At 38.2% G+C, this 20,504-nt stretch overlaps 1 protein-coding gene across 29 annotated transcripts in view; it reads right to left on the bottom strand.

Moving 5' to 3' along the window:
• Positions 1-20,504, bottom strand: part of usp54b (ubiquitin specific peptidase 54b) — a 189,847-nt gene that overhangs the window by 69,323 nt on the left and 100,020 nt on the right. For 20 of the 29 annotated variants that reach the window (XR_012388023.1, XR_012388022.1, XR_012388019.1 and 17 more), the window contains exon 3: positions 13,259-13,351. Coding sequence is in view for 14 of the 29 variants with exons in the window: in XM_073918497.1 (XP_073774598.1) it covers positions 13,259-13,351 (93 nt within the window). In the remaining 15 variants the exon portion in view is untranslated. Of the gene's footprint in view, positions 1-13,258; positions 13,352-13,962; positions 14,428-20,504 lie in introns of those variants that run through there. The other 9 variants (XR_012388025.1, XR_012388027.1, XR_012388026.1 and 6 more) reach the window with 1 other exon arrangement.

Below are 20,504 nucleotides of genomic sequence, written 5' to 3' on the forward strand. Positions count from 1 at the left end.
TATTCCAAGGCACTTCAGATTATCTTTAAATATACAGTATTAATACATTATGTAGTCAAGTAAGGCAATTTTTTCATTTCTGTTCTTTCATTTCATTCTTTTCTTTTATTTTCTGTGTTGGCAGCTGTACTGCAGTATCTTAAAATTAGTCTATGATGCCCAAACAAACAACATAAAAAGTTTTCAAGAATTTTTTAAAACAGCTAGTGGTTAAATAGCTTTGAATGTCCAATAAGCCAAGAAAAGGATCCAGTGTGCCTAAATTGGCAGCTCAATAGGTTTTAAAACAACAAACATTCAAGTGGTGTCAAAGTCGGCAGGTCCCTAGACTTTTAAGCAGCCAACTTTGGAACTTATCCAATAACGCACAAAAATGATGTCTTTGTAGACAACTCATTAAGCTTTTAAACAACTAATATTGAAATGTCCAGAAATAAAACACTACACTTTTTATGTTTAACTTTATAAAAATAAAAACATTGTTAAATGTTAAAATGTTATTACAGTTTAAAATAACTGTTTTCTATTTTATTTTTAGCAGCCATTACTCCAATCTTCAGCATCACAACAGATATCATTCAGATATCATCTGATATCATCTGCTGCTTGATGTTTAAAAAACATTTATTATATTAACAGATGCACTGCTAAATATTTTATCTGGAAAGCATGATACATTTTTCCAGGATTCTATGTAAGTTTCAAAAGAAGCACTTATTTATAATCAAAATCTTAATATAACTGTATTGTGAATAGGGACGCTGACAATAGAGGTGCGGATCCAAACGCAGGTTAATTAAACAGAGATGGTCAGGCAAGCAGTGGTCAACACAGGAGCAAACAGATGTATACAGGCAATCCAGAGTCGTGGTCAGTACACAGGCAAATGATCAAAGGCATGCAGAATACAACGTAAACAAACAAACAAACAAACAAGGCGAGGGTCAAAACAGGCAAGGCAATGAAACCGGGTCGTAATGTTCACAATGCAGTATAACAAGCTCTCTTTATATCCCATTTAATCAGTTATGAACAGCTGTGTCTGTGTGTGTGTGTGTGTCATCTCCGGAACCTGGAACAGGTGTGTATGAGAGGTGCATGACTGGAACTTGTAGTCTATAATGGCAGATTTGTAGTCTGTTAGTGAACAATGTGTTTACTAGCAATCTGCAAGGATTAGATCGCTGGTGATTGTGACAATAAAATTACAGTTTTTATATGAATATTTTACATAAGGTTCAAAAGAACAGCACTTATTTACATTAAAATCTTTTGAAAAATTACAGTTTATAAACTATCTATGTAAGGTTCGAAAGAACAGCACTTATTAACATTAAAATTCTTTTGAAACACTGGTTTTACTATGAATTTTACTCAATTCAATGTGATATTAAAGGTATAACATTATTTATAATTAAAAAAAAAAAAATATATATATATATATATATATATATATATATATATATATATATATATATATATATATATATATATATATATATATATATATATATATATATATATAAATTAAAACATTCTTACTGACCACAAATTTTGAGTGATTGTGCAAATGCAAACAAAGAAAAATTTTCAAAAGTGGCAAAAAAGTTACCTGGGATACCAATCTTTCAAAAGCTGGACAAGTGAACGAGACAAAATGCTTTAAATGTATGTGCAAACAGTTTAAAGCATTTATCATTTAAAGTACTTCATAGCAACTTTCTCACAACATAAAATTTTGTGGAGTCTGACTCTACCCATTGATTGGACAAGCTTGTCCCTGTAGTGTTTGGGAAATATCCAATTGAGATACTGAGCTCATTAACAGTGAACATTCAAACAAACGCAGAGTCCTAAAAGCCTGCGGTGGAATCTATTCTCCTGTCCATCAGCATTGGCACAATTATTGAACTCAATGAACAATGACTGCAACACAATGCTCTCTCTCTCTCACCAGAGGACATCCTGATAAGCTGAACAAATGGACTCGGGCAAAACTCACAAATGTGCAAAGGCAAATATTCGCTGCGGCTGCAAACACACACACACACACACACACACACACTCACACCCACACGTACTGCAGTTTTAAAACCCTCATATATGCAGCGGGCACACTGCCCAAGGCGGGCCCCCTATATGGAGGTGTGATGGGGGGGTTTTCCCCTGAGCGGGACGGGCCGGTGGCTCTGGCACAGGTAATGCAGTGTGCTGACTGCACTGCGCCAAGAAGAGAAAGAAAGAGGATGGAGGGAGGGTTGAAGAAAATGAGAGAAAGTGTGGGAGGGACAGACGTAGAGGCTTATGTACCCCACTGAGGAAACTCGATGAGAGGAAAATTCAGCCACTGCATCATTTCCCCATGCAGCTCTAATCACACACTGCTCAGCCCAGCTAAGAGCCTGGGGTGATTTTCGCCTATGGGCATATTTTAATGTCCTCTTCCTTCACCATCCCTCTCTCTCCCTCTCCCTCTCTCTCTCTCTGCTGATGAAACACTCAGGACAGATAAGGGCCAAATGGAAGTCTGGTGTGTGTACGCAGCAAATATATCACCCGGGCAATCAGTGCCCAACTAAACTGCAGCTCTGTTCTGCTCTCCTCAGCATGAGCGGGGCGGCAGCACACACCCTCACAATCTCAGATGTGATTTGTGCACACTTTTTTTTTAAATGCATTATTTAATAAAAAATAAAATAAAATAGGTATTGATTTTGATGCTAGTCTAGATATTTCAGATTTGAAACAAATGAAGGCTGGGGAAATTATTAAAGAATTGTATTTCTTGGTAAAATATTCCTTTAAATTTATGTCACGAATCAGGAAAGTTGTGCATTCCAAGGCGCTTCAGAGATCCTTAGATATGTTAAAAGCATTATTTAAGCAAGTAAGGCAATATATTATTCTCTTTCACTTTCTGTGTAGGCAGCTACTGCATTATGTTAGAATGTGTCCATGAAGCCCAAACAAACTAAGTAGAAAATTTTCAAGATATTGGTTTTAAGCAGTCAACTTTGGAACTTATCTTCACAAAAATGCTGTCTATGTAGACAACTCATTGAGCTTTTAAACAACTAATATTGGAATGTGCAGAAATAAAACACTACACTTTTTATGTTTAACTTTATAAAATAAAAACATTGTTAAATGTTAAAATGCTATTACAATTTCAAATATCTGTTTTCTATTATATTTTAAGCAGCCATTACTCCAATCTTCAGCATCACATCAGATATCATTCAAACAGTTTTTTTTTTTTAAGAAATGCATTCAAAATAAATAAAAATAGGTTGTGATTTTGATGCTAGTCAAGATTCTTAGGCAAAATTACATAAAAATTCAAACTCTTTCCATTTAGCAAAAAAACACATCAAAATGTGGAAAAACTAAAAAAACGTTATTCAGCTTCAATAATTACAAGTTTTGGCCAATTCATTTTCATTGGGGTTTCAATACACAAACACACTCAATAGTTCAAAAAAAGAGATTCAAGAAGTTCACCAAAAAATGAAAATGAACTATTCACTCTCAAGTGGTTTCAAATCAGTTTTTGTTTTGTTTTTTTCTGTTGAAGACAAAGTTTTTTCTGAAATATTTTATAAAGCTATAACCATTGACTTCCATAGTAGGAAAAAACAAATACTATGGAATCAATGCATATAGCCCAGCAAGCATTTTTTGTTTTTAAAAGATGTCTAATAGATGTCTAATAGACATCTAAACAGTCGTCTTGGCTAAAACAAGGCTAAATTTGGGCTGTCAGTAAAAATCTAATAGACTTCTAAGAACAGGCCAAAATGCCTACCAATTTTGAATGCCTACACATATAATGACTACACATTAAGTCTGTCTATTTGATGACTAGTCTAGTTTTGGGCTATTCTTAGATGTCGATAACATTTTTACTGACAGCCCAAGAGTAGCCTTGTTTTAACCAAGCTGTCTACGTTTAGATGTCTTATAGACGTTTATTAAACACAAAATAGTTTACTGGGAAATTTCAGCCATTTTCAAAAGGTCTTCTTTGTTGTTCAACAGAAGAAAAAACTCAAACGGGTTTGTGACAAGTGAATGATAAATGTATTATTAAAGCATTTTCAGTTTTGGGTGAACTATCCCTTCAAACAATCAATTTATCACATGAGTGTTAAGCTACAACTAATCAGAGTCTCAATCTCTGATCAAACACGCTCAGACAAGTTAATCAGATTTAAGGAAGGCTATGGGCATGTGAGTTTCTATCAAGACTGGACTCTCCAGCACAAAACCAGCTCTTTCCAGAATATATTTTTCACAAGGATTTCAGCATTTATGATTGACAAATATAGACTATTGTCGCCTGCTAGCATGGAGAGTCTCTTTTTTATTGTGCAATATATTTGTGGAAGTTGACAACTGATTGTAATCTTTCCAGTGTGTTCAAGCACAACTTTCCAAACCTAACTTTTGGAATTTGACACCACTAGTTCTTTAAAAAAAAATCTAATTATTCTATTTAACAATGACCTACATGTGATTCCTATCCCCTGAGATTTTTGTTTATCGCCGAAACACATTAGGATGATTTACAAAAAATCAGAGAGCTCTTTGACCCTCTATAGACAACAATGATCCTGAGACATGCAAAGGCACATCCAGAAAAATAACTAAAAACACTGTCATAACCTTCCATATGACTTCAGCAGTTCAACTGTAATCATACAAATCTCCAAGAACACTAATGTTCTAATATATCTTAATTTGTTTACTGAAAGTGAGTAAAGATCTTGAGGGATTGGAACGACACAAGGATCCCTTTAATTGTTCAACTAACCCTACATGTTCATTTCACTTGCATACACTCTCAGAAATAAAGATGCGCAAGCTGTCACTGGGGTGGTACCTTTTCAAAAGATTCACATATTGGTGCCTCAAACATATATATATATATATATATATATATATATATATATATATATATATATATATAAGGCTGCGTCCGAAACCGCATACTTCCATACTATATAGTACGCTCAAATCAGTATGCGAGCAGAGTAGTATGTCGAAAATCAGTATGCGAGAAGTACCCGGATGACTTACTACTGCCAGCAAGATTCTGGAATGCGCATCCCATGCATGCTGCGCTATCCCATAATGCCCCTCGATAGAATTCATGAATCCATTCATACTTTTCACATTCATACTGTATAAAACATACTTTTTTAACAGCAGAGTAGTGCGTTTAAATTTAAATACAGTACCTAATGACTATTAGGCGGTTTTGGACGCATCCCATGTACCTAAACATTTTAAGAGTAACACTTTTTTACATTTTAGGTACTAATATGTTCCCTTGAGGTATTAATATGGACCTTTTAGGTACAAATTTGTAACTTTTACCTGTTTCTGAGAGTGTAGGTTTTTCAGATTAGTTCAAATTGGTCTTCAGTTAGTCTAGAGGGTATCCCAGTTTGCTAGAAAAAAGTGCCCAAAAGTACCCTTCTGTAATCAGCCAACACATCAGCCTAATCATAGGTTAGAAACAAGTAAAGTAGATTAGGCAGTTTTCTCAGAGGGGGCATAATGATTATATAAAATATCCTACAAAATGGAATATTAAGTTAAGCACATGGATATCTAGTTAACCCCCTACTTTCCACAAACAAATCTCTTGAGTATTTTTCAAGGACATGTTGCAACTCACCTGGAAAATGTTCACAAATCTAGAGATTAGTTCAATCCCACGGTAGCATAAGAAGTAAAATTACAGGAACCAATTCTGACATATCTAAATCTTCATGGTAATTCTTTACATCACAGTTTTTATATTATATCATAGAGTCTATAGAACTGGGAATCCCATTCGAGGGCTGAGTGGCCCATGTGTATAAAAGCAGGTGATGTAATGTATGGCAGATTGCAATATAAAGTCCTTCTCAGCTAAAACGAGGTCATGAAAACCAACTGGACAGCCTGTACTCCAGACATATAAGTTTAGTGATATGCACATACACACACATGCACACACAAACCACCAGAGACAGTGTTGTCAGCTGCGAGCCCTGAGGCATAGCCTGTGAAATGAGACATTAACCTCCACTCAAAGACACAAGACACGGTCCTCAGCAGTGACACATATCATATGCACTGCTCAAAATTCACAAGGGCAATGAGTAGACACATGCATATACACCCTCATAGAAAGAGCAATCTTGTGACGCACGTAAATATATTAATATTAAATAGTCCCCAGGCTCGGTTTTTAAATTGCAGAGGGATTGAATCTCATGCTGATTATGAGTTTGTAATTGGGTTTAACTCAAGTGCTGGTTCCACTACATAAAAAGGCACAAACATAGAGGTGTCACTGGAGCTTCTATAATAGGAAACATCATTGTAACAGAGGTGGTGGTTTGTGTGAGTGACTGTGACTTTGCATTTATTTAGTTTGTGTGTGCGCTTGTGTGGTTGTTGCCTCCAGCACCGCAGTTTCTCAGCAGGGCTGATGGTCAATAGAGGTCATCAACCTCAAGGCACTATCACACCTCGTGAAGTGGCAGTAATGTGGGCCTTCGCCACCCAATGTCACACTACTGCCACTGTGACATGTAGAATCTCTGTTGACAAACATTAGAGGCTTAAAATAAGGCCAGACCATTTAAGTTATTTATTTTTCTTTTAATTTATGTTGTCAGTTACTTAAAAAAAATAGTAGCCAAAAAGCCAATGCCATCATCATTTACTCACCATATACTTTTTCCCAACTGATTTGAATTTGTTTCTTCTGTTGAATGGAAAGGAAAACATTTTAAAGAATGTTGGAAACTCGTAAACTGGTAACAATTGAGTTTGTATTTTTTTTCCTACTTTGGATGTCAATGACTTGTAATAAAATAAACAGAGCCATATATATATTATACAGCTAATCAGGCTGTATAATATATATACTATCAGCTAATCAGGCCACTTTATTAGGTACACCTTACTAGTACCAAATTGGACCCCATTTTGCCTTCAGAACTGCCTTAATTCTTTATGGCATAGATTTAACAAGGTACTAGATTTACTCCTCGGAGATTTTGACCAACATATACTAAATGTACTATATTGGGTTGAGTTCTGGTGATTGTGGAGGCCATTTAAATACAGTGAACTGATTGTCATGTTCAAGAAACCAGTGTGAGATGATTTGCACGTTATGACATGGTGCGTTATGCTGCTATAAGTAGCCATAAGAAGATGGGTAGACTGTGGTCATAAAGAGTTTGACATGTTCAGCAACAATACTCATGTAGGCTGTGGCGCTGACATGATGCTAAATTGGTACTAATAGGCCCAAAGTGTCAAGAAAATATCCCCCAACACCCATTATACCACCACCACCACCAGCAAGAACCTTTGATACAAGGCAGGATGGATCCATGCTTTCATGTTATTGAGGCCAAATTCTGACCCTACCATCTGAATGTTGCAGCAGGAATCGAGACTCAAACCAGGCAACGTTTTTCCAACGTTCTATTGTTCAATTTTGGTGAGCCTGTGCAAATTGTAGCCTCAGTTTTCTGTTCTTAGCTGACAGGAGAGGCACTGGGTATGATCTTCTGCTGCTGTAGCCCATTTGTCTTAAGGTTGGATTTGTTGTGTATTCAGAGATGCTCTTTTGCATACTTTAGTTGTGACAAGTGGTTATTTGAGTTACTGTTGCCTTTCTATCAGTTTGACCGAGTCTGGCCATTCTTCTCTGACCTCTGGCATCAACAAGGCATTTGTGTGTGTGCATTGTGTGTGTGTGTGTGTGTGTGTGTGTGTGTGTGTGTGTGTGTGTGTGTGTGTGTGTGTGTGTGTGTGTGGGCTCAAGCAGAAAGGCATTGGAATGTCTTTGACAGCTCGCGACTTCATTGACACTTTCTAAGTATATTTATATAAGACATAAATTTTAATATGTTTAAGATAATACTCTTATTAAAAGTCTAACATGTAAGCAGCGATTTGATTACCTTAAAGGACCAAGGTTTTACTTTCCATTCGCCATGCGGTATCAAATTCCATTAAAACAGAAGTCGAAAGTTAAAAATGAAACACCTGAAATTGCATGAAACGCTGGAGAGCCAGGTGATGCGACATCAATTGTTTTATACTGAAACTTGCCTTCAAAAAGTGCCTCCTTGGTCTTATCCATATTTCTTTGCATGTTTGCATGTTTACCACACGTCAGCCACAACAGGAAATAAAATAAAAACCTGCAACTGCGTTAATTGCGTAAATTTTTTTTTAACGCGTTAATTATTTCAAATTAATCGCATGCGCAAACACACTAATTTTGACAGCACTAGTATATGTATATTTACACATATACATTTACAAAATAAAACAATATAATATGTATTATAATAGCCTCATAAAAGTGACAAAATACTAGTAACAGGCAAATTCAAAATAGGTAAGTTGAAAATGTCAATCAGTAAATAATACTGTTGAAGAGTTGAACACTAGTGCAAACAATCAATATGATTTTTCCATATTCCTACCCCTCAGCTCATTTACTTCTCAGTAAATGAATATGATACTCCCCACTGTGAGAGTGCTTCCAAATAAACACATTTGAGGAATTCAGCAGTTTGCGAAAAGGAGCGGTGTGGCGAGGGCATATTTCAGTGCTCATTAGTAGCGTTAGATCATTAAATTTCAATAACATGGCTGGCAAGCAGGCGGCTGGCGGGCGGCACGCGTGAGGAACTCTCAGAACTGATGGGCCAAAACTAACGTTCCTCCATTAGAAATGAGAGAGGTGACATAACGCATGCCATTCAAGGCTATGGCAGTCACATAAGACCACATGCCACCAATCTAGTCTGAAAAACGCAAGAGTGACAAAAATTTGCCTCAAAGTCCGGCAATGAGCAAAGTTTTCCCACATAGCCTAAACATGGCATCCAAAGACTAAGACTTTATTAGCAATGCTAAAAAATTAAGTAAACTCAGCAACATTTTCATTTCATGTTCTCCAAAACAAAACATCTTGAGAAAACAAACATCAAGCTTAAACCTTCACTCGGAAAAAAATGCTGGATTGTTTTAAGCCAATGATGGATCGAATGTGGACAAACCTAACCACTGAGTTAAAAAATGCATGGAAAGTTTTGATGTAATTAAAATTAAAAGCTTATTTACATGTTTGTGGTTTTGTTTACCCTTTTTTATGCACTGAATTTAGTCCCTGAATGGGTTAACAGTGAACAGGAATAGAGCTAAAATTAACAAAAGGTTTAATACAGTGAGAAAGCATGAGTGAGATCGAAACAGAGACATTGTGATGCATGATGAAAGAAGACAAGTAGAAGGACAGAAAGAGCAGATCACGGTGAACGGTCATAAATCCAAGCAAATATGTGAAAGCATTCTCATGATACGGCTATGTGTCACCACAGCAGTAGGATTTCTGATGTCTCAGCACTTCACACACACTTCATTTAGAACGAGAGAGAGAGAGAGGGAAAGCACACATTTCAATCACACTGATGGATTTCACACAGGCTCATTTAGGTTTCATATCAACAAAGTAGCCAAGAGAAAAGAGCACAACCACACACAGACACAAGTGTTTCTGTCTGTCTATCTATCAATCCACCTACAATATCTATATTTCTATTCTTCTATTGCCTGCAATTTAAAAAAGCAATCGACATCATGTATCAGCCATTAGCTGCCCTGATATATACATATCAACATTGCATCGACCAGAGAAAAACCCTTGTTGGTCGACCTCTGACTGTGCATTTGATATTTCAGACACAAGAGGATCACACAGACAAGTTCACTCAGTGTGATTTCACCTATCACAGCTTCTTTTACTGCAAGTTAATCGATAACAAATTGTGAAAGGATTTTAATTTGTTCAACGACAAGCTTGGTTACCTTTAATTAGGTTTTTCTTATGGGACACTAAAAAAAAAGAGCTGAAATTAGGGACTGTCCTTTGAGAAACATAACAGTTTGGTAGACCAGGTATCCCTAGTTCCCTACTCCTCATTCTTATTGTTCCAAGTTGCCTTTTAGTTCCTAAAACAAATTAAAAATGGCTTGGCAAACAATACAATATATCTTCAGATGATGTGTTCCTCTGGTATTCCCAAAAAAATGAATATGTGTGGAAAATATCCTGTAGTTTCTACCACACACTCTGTTCTCTGCAATGCCTCTTCATACTACAGCTACAACAATTGCAGCCATTTCAAGCACAAACTTTAAGACCTGCCTGTTAAGTGTTAAATAATGGCACAAATACCAGTCATTTGAGGAGCGTAAACTGCGATAATCAATCCCCTATAGTAAATTGCATCACGTGATTCATTTAAATACTCTCCTCCCACAAAATTTGTGCAAAAATAACAGTGTCCTGAAGTGTTTCAGCTCTAATTATGCACTGCGTGTGTTTAGTAAATCCTGACAGTGCTGTTTTAATGCCAAAAAGTCAGTCTGCATTGGCGCAAGATGTTAGTAAATCTGACCCAAGGTGTCTAATGAATACCAGTGAACAAGTACTGAACAAGTACTTACTGATAAAGATACGCAAATTTCTAATCAGCCAATCACATGGTGGAAACAGTTTCTGAATCTGCTGCAGTTCAAACCAAGTGTCAGAATAGGGAAGAAAGGTGATTTAAGTGACTCATGGAAGTTGGTGCCAGACAGGCTGGTCTGAGAATTTCAGAAACTGCTGATCTACTGGGATTTCTGCGGCAGTTCTATGGGCGCAAATACCTTGTTGATTCCAGAGTTCAGGGGAGAATGGCCAGACTGATTCAAGCTGATCGAGAAAGGCCACTCGTTACACCCGAGATATACAGAAGAGCTTCTCTGAAGGCACAACATGTCCAATCTTGAGGCAGATGGGCTACAGCAGCAGTAGACCACGGGCAACGGGTGCCACTCCTGTCAGCTAAGAACAGGAAACTGAGGCTACAATTTGCACAGGCTTTCCAAACATTGGACAATAGAAAATTGAAAAAATGTTGCCTGGTTTGATGAGTCTCAATTTCTACTGCAACATTCGGATGGTAGGGTCAGAATTTGGCATGAACAACATGAAAGCATGGATCCATCCTGCCTTGTACTAACGGTTCAGGCTGCTGGTGGTGGTACAGGGCACTTCTACACTATATGGATGCAGGACAATTCCACAGAGCCAACAGACCACCAATGCTGAAGCTCACAACTAAAGACAAGCAACTCCAAGGAAACCAGGAGTCACAGACTGCCTTTCCGGCATCATGTGGGTGTGACACTGGGGCCAGAGAACAGAGTAGCCAAGGTAACAGGTAGCCGTGGAAACAATAAAAAAGAACCTGTGCTTACATCAACAGAGGAACCAAGTGTTCAGTGCAGAAAGAACAAGAGACCTGGACATCAAGTAAAGAGGTAAATCACCCAGAACCAGAACAAGATTAGACCAGACACAAAGAAGAGTAAGAAAAAGACCTCTCAATCTATCAGGCTATTTGTACCTTTCCTTTTCTCTCAGGCGCAAACACAGCCAACAAGAAGCGTTGGTATTTTTGGAAACAAATAGCCAAGTACAAATCTGACGGCAAAGATTCCTTTTAACACAAAACAAGAAGCTTCTTAAAGGAATATGTCAGTTTTGCTTGTGACTTCGTACTGGTATGTGACACCTTTAAATAGCACAGCTACTTTTAGCCTGAGGGCGACTAGAAAACAGGATATTGTTTGAGTGAGAGGCCTTTGCTTGTTATTTAAAAAGAGACCAGAGTTGCTTTTCCTAGCATATATCTCCCTCTCCTCCTCTACCTCCCACTTCTATCAGCCGCCAGGCAGGAAATTAAAAAGACTTCCTGGAAAAAGAGCGACAGAGGGCTCTTGATGTTGAGGATCTCATTTTTATTCTGTTCTTGTGCTACAGTAAGGTCAGCAAGGAAGTCAATTAGTCCACGCAGCCTCTACCCTCACCTTGCTGGATCATTAAAAGAGCAGCCCGGGCACTCTAGGAGACTCCGGTAGCCTCAAGCTACTTTTCTGAGAAGGCCATACTAACAGCAAGCACCTTTTGATCTAGTATGCACAACTGGGCCCTTTTTAGGCCCAAGTCCATTTTACCTTCTTACTACTACCCTCTCTCCTATCCTTCTGTTTTTGTATTTAATTAAAGGGTACGTGTGTCTTCATTCTTTCTTGGTTAGAGTGGTAAGGGAAAGGGTAATATACCCATATTTTCAAAGATTTTTAAACACCCTACTTCAACTTACGAGGTGAATTTTACGAGTGTTCTTTAGAAATGGAAGTACTTTTTGCCATTACTAAGGATTTTAACAACAAACTCAGCACTCATTCAATAATTTTCTTTACGGTTTAGACCCTTAATCAGGGGTTGCCACAGCGGAAACCGCCAACTTATGCAGCTTACTGTATGTTTTACGCAGTGGATTCCCTTCCAGCCACAACCCAGTGCTGGTAAACACCCATACACTCTTGTATTCACACCCACACATACACTACGGCCAATTTAGCTTATTCAATTCACCTGTATTGCATGTCTTTTGACAAAACGGAGCTCCCGAAGGAAACTCACACAAACACGGGAAGAACATGCAAACTCCACACAGAAATGCCAACTGATTCAGCCGAGACTTGAACCAGCAACCTTCTTGCTGTGAGGCGGCAGCGCTACCCAATGCACCACCGTGTCGCCCATTAAACACAGTGTGTTACATTCAATTATATTTATGGTATGTTTTTTCAAATATGTCAAATATGTCTAATACCTTGTGACTTGACAGCATACCACATCAGAAATAAAAGTCCTTTAGGAGGAAATTGCTCATCATTTACCTTATTTCATTATCTTGTACCACTCCAAAATTGTAATTACTCTAAAGATAATTATTGTTTAAATGTTCATGAATACCATGTAAAAAGTGCTTACAGTTGTGTGCTTATAAAATGTATGATGACAAGTAATGCTGTAGCAGTACTACCCCTTTTGTTAGGGGAACATTTTTATCTCTTGCCATTCTGTTTCATGGGGAAAGGGTAGGCATAGACATAAGGATAGATGAAGGGTTAGAAAACAGAATTGGGAAGAAATGAATGACACTCGTGTCTGTGCAGCTTACAATGTACAGTATGCTTAGCCACAGATGAACAGGCACACACAGTCCACGGACCTTTCTTATGATGAAAGTTATGTCACATGGCCAGTGCTTAGACTTCCACAGAATATGGACAGTTGAAGTATATTTAGTTGGAACTTGGTAACACTCACCTTCAGAGCACAGAAGATACACGAATCCTCCATGCACTTGTGAGTGTTCAGTTGCCGGAAGCTTCTGCGGAAGATGTCAAGATGCCAAAGGACCTGAGGGCAAAAGAACAGAAGGGTTAAGTCAAATTAGTCTGCAAAACCTGTCAAAAACTACCCAAATTTCCAAAGAAAGCACCAAAAAGTCATGTTGAAAAGACAATATTGTGTTTTGATGATGCCATGCTAGGTTACATCCTTTGACTGTGTTTACCAGTTAGACTTCTTTAATTATAGCGTTTCACCAGGTAGATCAAGCTGGTTGACCAACATTTTGTGGTGGTGAACTAAATGACTATGAAGGTCTGCTTGCTAGAACCACTACTAAACAAAACAAGTAGCAAACCCTGTTACTTCCACTACGATAAATGCAATGCAGAAAGTTTTGCTTTGTCACTGCGTCACTAAACAGCATTGCAAAAATGACAACAAACACACTTCACTGGTTTCCACTAACACACCAAACTAGCAGGGGCCATCCCAAAATCCATCACTCTGACTTAGAAACAACACCAAAAGTGCCTGATCACCGCGGTCTTCATATTTGGGGAAATCAACATACCAGTACCATACACTTCCAAAATGCTGACTTTCAAGTTGCCTCTGCACAGGAAGCAGGGTTAGCATATTTAACATCGAAAAAATGACACACTTCAGCTCTCACTCACCCTCGGGGCAGGTTTTCACATTACACAAAACAGCCCGGAGGCTTCCTGGCCCCGTCCCGCAGCGATCGGCCAATATCTGCACAATCTTCCAATCCTCTCAATAAATATGAGCCGGTCCTGGCTGCCGCTCTTACTCTGATCATCTGCCAGCTGTCCACTCCACTTAATCCTCTCGGCAGACCAGGAATCCAGCACTTCCAGTAGTCGCCCCGGCTCCGGCACAGCTTTAGACTGCTGGATCCCGGTAGAATGAGAGGTAGCGGGACAAGTTAGAGCAAAAAGGATGAAGCGGAAGACAGAGATGTGAGGACACAAACTACTGTCTGGTAGAGAGAGGTGCGATCGTACAAGAGGAAGAGAGGGAGCGAAGGAAGGGGAGGGGGGAAGATAAAGCAAGAGTGAGAGAGAGAGAAAGAGAGAGAGATATATATGGAGAGTGTGTAAGAATAAGAGCGCATGTGGAGCGCAGAGGGGGAGATTGCTGCAGAGATATGAAGCTATGAATTACTGAGGGCGAACATTCGGTACACGCTGCAGATCAGAGTTGTTTGGAGTTCACCTGCCCCGGGCATAACTCACACTCATCATATAGAGCGAGACAAAGAGAACCTGCACAACTAAAGTGGAACAAACAGCGAGACTGCACCTTTACCCGCAAGCAACCATCTGGACTTGAACACACACACACCTTACTTATGATCAAAGCTTTATCCATTCCTAATGCTTCCACCACTGCCAACTGGGACCGAACACAAACCCATAACATCACCATCATCCAAATCTAGGCTTATACACACACACAGAGACCACACACACAACAGATCAGCATTGTTCTTCAGTACAGCAATAAAAAGGACAACAATGCAGAAATCTCACTGTGTGGAAATCAGTTGTATCTGCTAACAATGCAGGAATGCCACTCTCAGGCTGGGAAGCTGTGTTTTGTTATTTTGGGTTGGGGTTGTGACTGTGTAGCAGCTTACTGCAAATTACACACTAAGGGGTTTTTAACTGCATTTTCAAAAAAAATGGAAAACTTTTTGTGCATTTTTGCAGTTTACTTTATATAACTGTGGTCAGGGATGGAAAGAATTTATGACACATGTATTTAAAATAGTATTTCAACAAAAAAAAAAAAACAATATTTGGTCGTTTGTATTTGATAGGTTTTATAAAAAAGAATTTATATTTTGTATCAAAATACTTTAGTGTCTTGTATTTTTGCTGACTTTCTCAGTTATTTGCCTTGAGATCAAAACAGAAAATTGATTAAGAGGGTGGTCAATGCTTGGAGTTTGGATGGAAATTATGCAACACACATACAGAAAATAACAGACAAATGGCAACAAAAGTCAACAAACATTGAAATATAATGACTGTATAGTCAAAGTCTTTTTAAGGTCAGGTCATTTCACTCAGCGGCCATCTTTGAAACAGCTATCAGGCAGTATGGTCGGGCATTCTGTCTGAATAGGAAATTCTCCAAAACTGTTTGACAAGCTTATATTATATAACATATTTGGAATTACCAGTAAAATTAAGCAATAATGTATTTTGTATTTTATTTAAAAATATATTTTATTGTCTTTTTCCAGTCCCTGACTGTGACATTGGTTTAAGAGTTTGAATATGCAAGCATTTGAAAAGTTTAAAAGTGCATCTTTTCCAATAACATTATTATAGTGTGTAAACTACAAAAACCTGATTTTGTGATGACATGCAAATTACATGTCTACTCCATGTACACGTGAGAACTAAAACTAAAATGACTATCACTAATCATATGTGTAGTCGCCAACTACAGGTCTGGCATGCATGATACAGCATATAGAGAGTCCCCACTTTATTATTCGAAATGTTTCTTTAAGCCTAAAATGAATAAGATGTGAAAATTAAATTAAATTTAATTAAATTATGAAAAATAAAATAAAATAAACAATTAAATTAAATTAAATTAAATTTAATAAGGGCTGCATGGTGGCGCAGTGGGTAGCACAATTGCCTCACAGCTAGAAGGTCACTGGTTCAAGTCTCAGCTGGGTCAGTTGACATTTCTGTGTGAAATTTGTATGTTCTCCCTGCATTTGCGTGGGTTTCCTCCATGTGCTCCGGTTTCCCCCACAGTCCAAAGACATGCGGTACAGGTGAATTGGGTAGGCTAAATTGCACGTAGAATATGAATGTGAGTGAGTGTGTGTGGATGTTTTTCAGAGATGGGTTGTGGGTGGAAGGGCATCCGTAAAAATGTGCTGGATAAGTTGGCGGATCATTCCGCTGTGGCGACCCCAGATTAATAAAGGGACTAGGCCGAAAAGAAAATGAATGAATGAATGAATGTATGATATGATATGATATGATATGATATGATATGATATATGATATGATATGATATATGATATGACATGATATGTGACATAATAAACTATGATTTTTCATATGAGCTGTCCTTTGTGAAGTAGTGAGCTGTTGTATTAACCTGTGTGTGCTGCTCTTAAACCTAAGCTACTCTCCTCTGGTAAAAAGGCAGAGACAAACAAACAGGCAAATAATCACAAACAAATCACTAAGTGCAGGACTCCCCTGAGACCGGTGGAAAATAAATAGATGTGTTTCATAACTAATACACAAAGCATCTGCATTAGGTCCGAGGAACAAAGAACACTAAAGCCCCTTTGATTGGCCTAAATATGTGGAAGGGGATTATATAATGCTTTTTCTCCTTTATCTTCTTCTTCTGACATTCTTTTCAAGCACATATTTTATGTCTCAATGTTATTAAAATAATCCTTCAGGTGTTTTACCTGGTTTCAGAGTGATTATGCCCTCAAAACGAGACTATAAACACCAAAGTCCTGTCCTTCAGACGCATCGAATGGCTTTGACATGTCTGCTTAAACTCTAACACATGGGATAACAAACATGCATAAACATATTGAAATATGCACACACAAAGAAAAAGCTCTGGAGTCTTAGATCTCTTCTCTGCTCCCAAAAGCCCCGTGGCAGCGCTACATGATTGTCAGTTCAGTCTCGGGGCAGATTTGCTGCTAGTCTCTGCAGCTCTTAAGCCTGGCCTGGTTTCCTCTCAGCACATCCTCAAAGAGCTCTGCGCTCGTGTGCTCCGACCTGCCTGCCCTTGCTTTTCTGCTCCTCTGAACCCTCTCACTCTCAAGTTCAACACATGTAAAAGAACAGAGCTCCCTGCAAAAAAAAACAACAGATTTTTGGCAATCTGCAAAAAAGTTTGCATTCACACACACACACACACACACACACACACACACACACACACACACACACACACACACACACACACACACACACACACACACACAAACACTACACACACACACACACACACACACATACACACACACACACAAACACTACACACACACACACACACACAAATTGTATTTGTAATAGTATTTTAAAGGTGCAGTAGGTGATTGTCTTCAGTAACATTTTTTGTTTTACGGGTTGAAAGTCTTTTCACATTCCAATAGTAATGATTAAAATACATTATTTAAATGCATTTATATGCATTTATATATTCTGAGTAAGGTGTAAGACTAAGATTGTTCATCCAATAAAATTTGTCAGGTGACAATTTGCATAATTTTGATAAATAGCCCAGACTGTCTGTCAACAAATGTAGATTTGTGAGAGAAATAGACATGAGAGAGACAGTAGTAAAAACAAATGCTGAATCAAAACTGTTGAAAATCCTGAATCAATATTGGGGTTACTTTTGCATGCTGGAGAAAGGATGACACCATGGCTGAAGTATTACTTTTAGACAGGTAATGTTCTGTTTCAAAACTATACTCGTCACGCAAAGCTTATTTAGATTATATTGTGTTATAAATGGGTTACATTATTCAGCCACTGAAATCTTCAGCGAAAGATTGTTGCGGCTATTTTCAGTTTCATAAGCTCCCTTTTACAGCATCAATAATGTAGATTTTTATTTAACTTAACAACAAAACATAAGTTAATAGCGCTATTCCGTCTAGCCTGCTTTACTGTGCTAAAGTTGGTTTTATATTCACATTGATTCATTTTTGAACAATGACGACATATGATGCGCTCCCTATATAGTTTACCATGCTACTCAGAATATTCGGTCTAAAGTAGCAGGTAAGTATGGCTTAGTAATAAGTCATTCCTGCACCTGCCGGCCAACCACTAAGCATACAGTAGTCACTTTAGGACAAAGCGTGTTTTTAGGTCTACTTGCAAAAGTATCACGTCTCTAAGAAACTTGCATGTACTTGAAAAATTTTTCTCCTGAATTTTCAGTAGAAAAAATTAAATTCCCACTCAAACTTGGGGAGAACATGCAAACTCTACACAGAAATGCAACTAACCCAGCCGGGGCTTGAACCAGCGACCTTTCAGCTGTGAGGCGATTGTGTTACCCACTGCGCCACTGTGCTGCCCTCACACACATACACTATGGACAAATTTAGCATACCCAATTCACCTGTACAACATGTCTGACCTGTTTGACTGCTATTTGAACATGTTGGTGGACATGATGCAGAGCATGCATGCTTAAAGGGAGTGTGTGAGAGAGAGAGGGCATATGACAACAGGATGCATACAGTATATACAATATGTAGAAGTTTAACATACAACTCAACACCCTAGTTCGAACAGGCGTTGGAATAATGTACAAATGTATCTTTTTTTTGAAAACAACTTGTAAATGTTATTAATATCGGTTCTACTTTAAATGCTTATTATATATTTGTGTATTAAATTGTTTGTAATTTTGATTATATGTTTTTGTTTGCTTAGGCTTTAGATCAGGAGTGTTTAAACTCGGTCCTGGAGGGCGGGTGTCCCGAATAGTTTAGCTCCAACTTGCTTCAACACACCTGCCAAGAAGTTTCTAGTGTATCTATTAAGAGCTTGATAAGCTGGTTTAGGTGTGGTGTTTTTTTTTTTTTTATAATTATTTTTTTGGGGTTTTCACCTTTATTTTTGATAGGACAGTAGAGAGAATTGACAGGAAAGCAGAGAGAGGGGAAGGATCAGCATAGGACCATGAGGCAGAATCGAACCCAGGTCGCCGCGAGCACCGGAGTGTATGTGTCAACGCACTAACCACTACACCACTGGCTCCGACATGTTAATTAAGTATTAACCTTAAGTTAGGTGGATTAAGGTTAGAGCTAAACGCTCCAGGACACTGGCCCTCCAGGACAGAGTTTGGACGCCCCTGTTTTAGACTATGAGAAGTGTTTCAGGTGAAGTGTGATGCTTGTTTGTTTTGTTTAACTGTATGTTTGTTATGATGTGTTGTACTCTGTTTGATTTATGTATTTCTTAGATACCCGCTCGAAAATGAGTTGGTTCATCTCAAGGGGTTATCCCATTTAATAAATTTAAATTCAACTTTCAAATTCAATGTCACAGGATGCGGATCACACAATAGATGAGAAAAGTGTATGAACAAATTGAGGCTTTGCACATCAGGTGAGCACTAACATGGCGTTCTGTGGCATGGCAGGAATTTGATCAGTCTTGACTATTTAAAATATGCCAGAAACATTCAATAATTTAAAAAAAGCTAATTCCACAAAATTGCAAAATCCTGAAGGGTTTGATTTGCTTTCTGTTGCAAAAGTACTGCGTTCCCAGAGAAACTTGCACAGCATTGGCTTTTTCCCACAACAACACCTGCATCCCCCTCTAAATAAAAATTCAGCATTTGTTTGAAAAACATTTTCATTCACTCACAAAACTGTTGCATTCTCCAAGAAACATGGAATACATTCCCTAAACATTTGTATTTTATTGCAGAAACTAGTGCTGCAAGTACAGATACTCAGGGGAAAGCGAAAGTTTTGAGAACGAACACAAAGTTTCTCAGGGGAATGCTGAAGTTCAGTTAGAGAATGTAAAGCCAATGAAATATGTTACTTCCATCTTAATTTTTTTCCATCAACATGTCCCCATTAAGGCTTCATAAAATAGGAGAAGAGTCTCTCATAATGCAGAAATCATTCATTTAAATATTATATTATTAATCATTTAAATAAAAAAAATTAGAATCATTGATTAATTGTTTTCAGTGTGAGTCAAAGACTCTGCAACAACTCCTTGTCCTGATCCAATTCTCCTTGATCCTATTTCTATTAACCAGAATTTAATGCACGAGGTCAAACACAAGGGCACTAAATCGCTAGCATACACATAGGGAAAAACTATAAAAAGGAGCATAAGCGATGATGTAAGTTGTGTACCTAATAGCGCAGGAAGATGAGACCAGGCTTAAGCAGATTAAGCACAGGCCCTGTTCCTCTCCAATCCACTAATAAATGGGCCTAAACCGAGCTCAGACACACAGAGAGAGCAGTTCAATGACTCTCAAACGTCACCGTTAGCACACGCTCGGCCTTCAGCAACACACTTCAAAAGAGCGGGGCTGAATTTAAGGGCTCTGGCTGGAAAAGAGGAGCTTAGCAGAGCTACAGGAGTGAGAGGAGAGATGCTGGAGGATGACAGATTGCATTCTGCTGCTGCGTATGCGC

This window comes from Danio rerio, chromosome 12 (assembly GCF_049306965.1).
Source record: "Danio rerio strain Tuebingen ecotype United States chromosome 12, GRCz12tu, whole genome shotgun sequence".
NCBI lineage: Eukaryota > Metazoa > Chordata > Actinopteri > Cypriniformes > Danionidae > Danio > Danio rerio.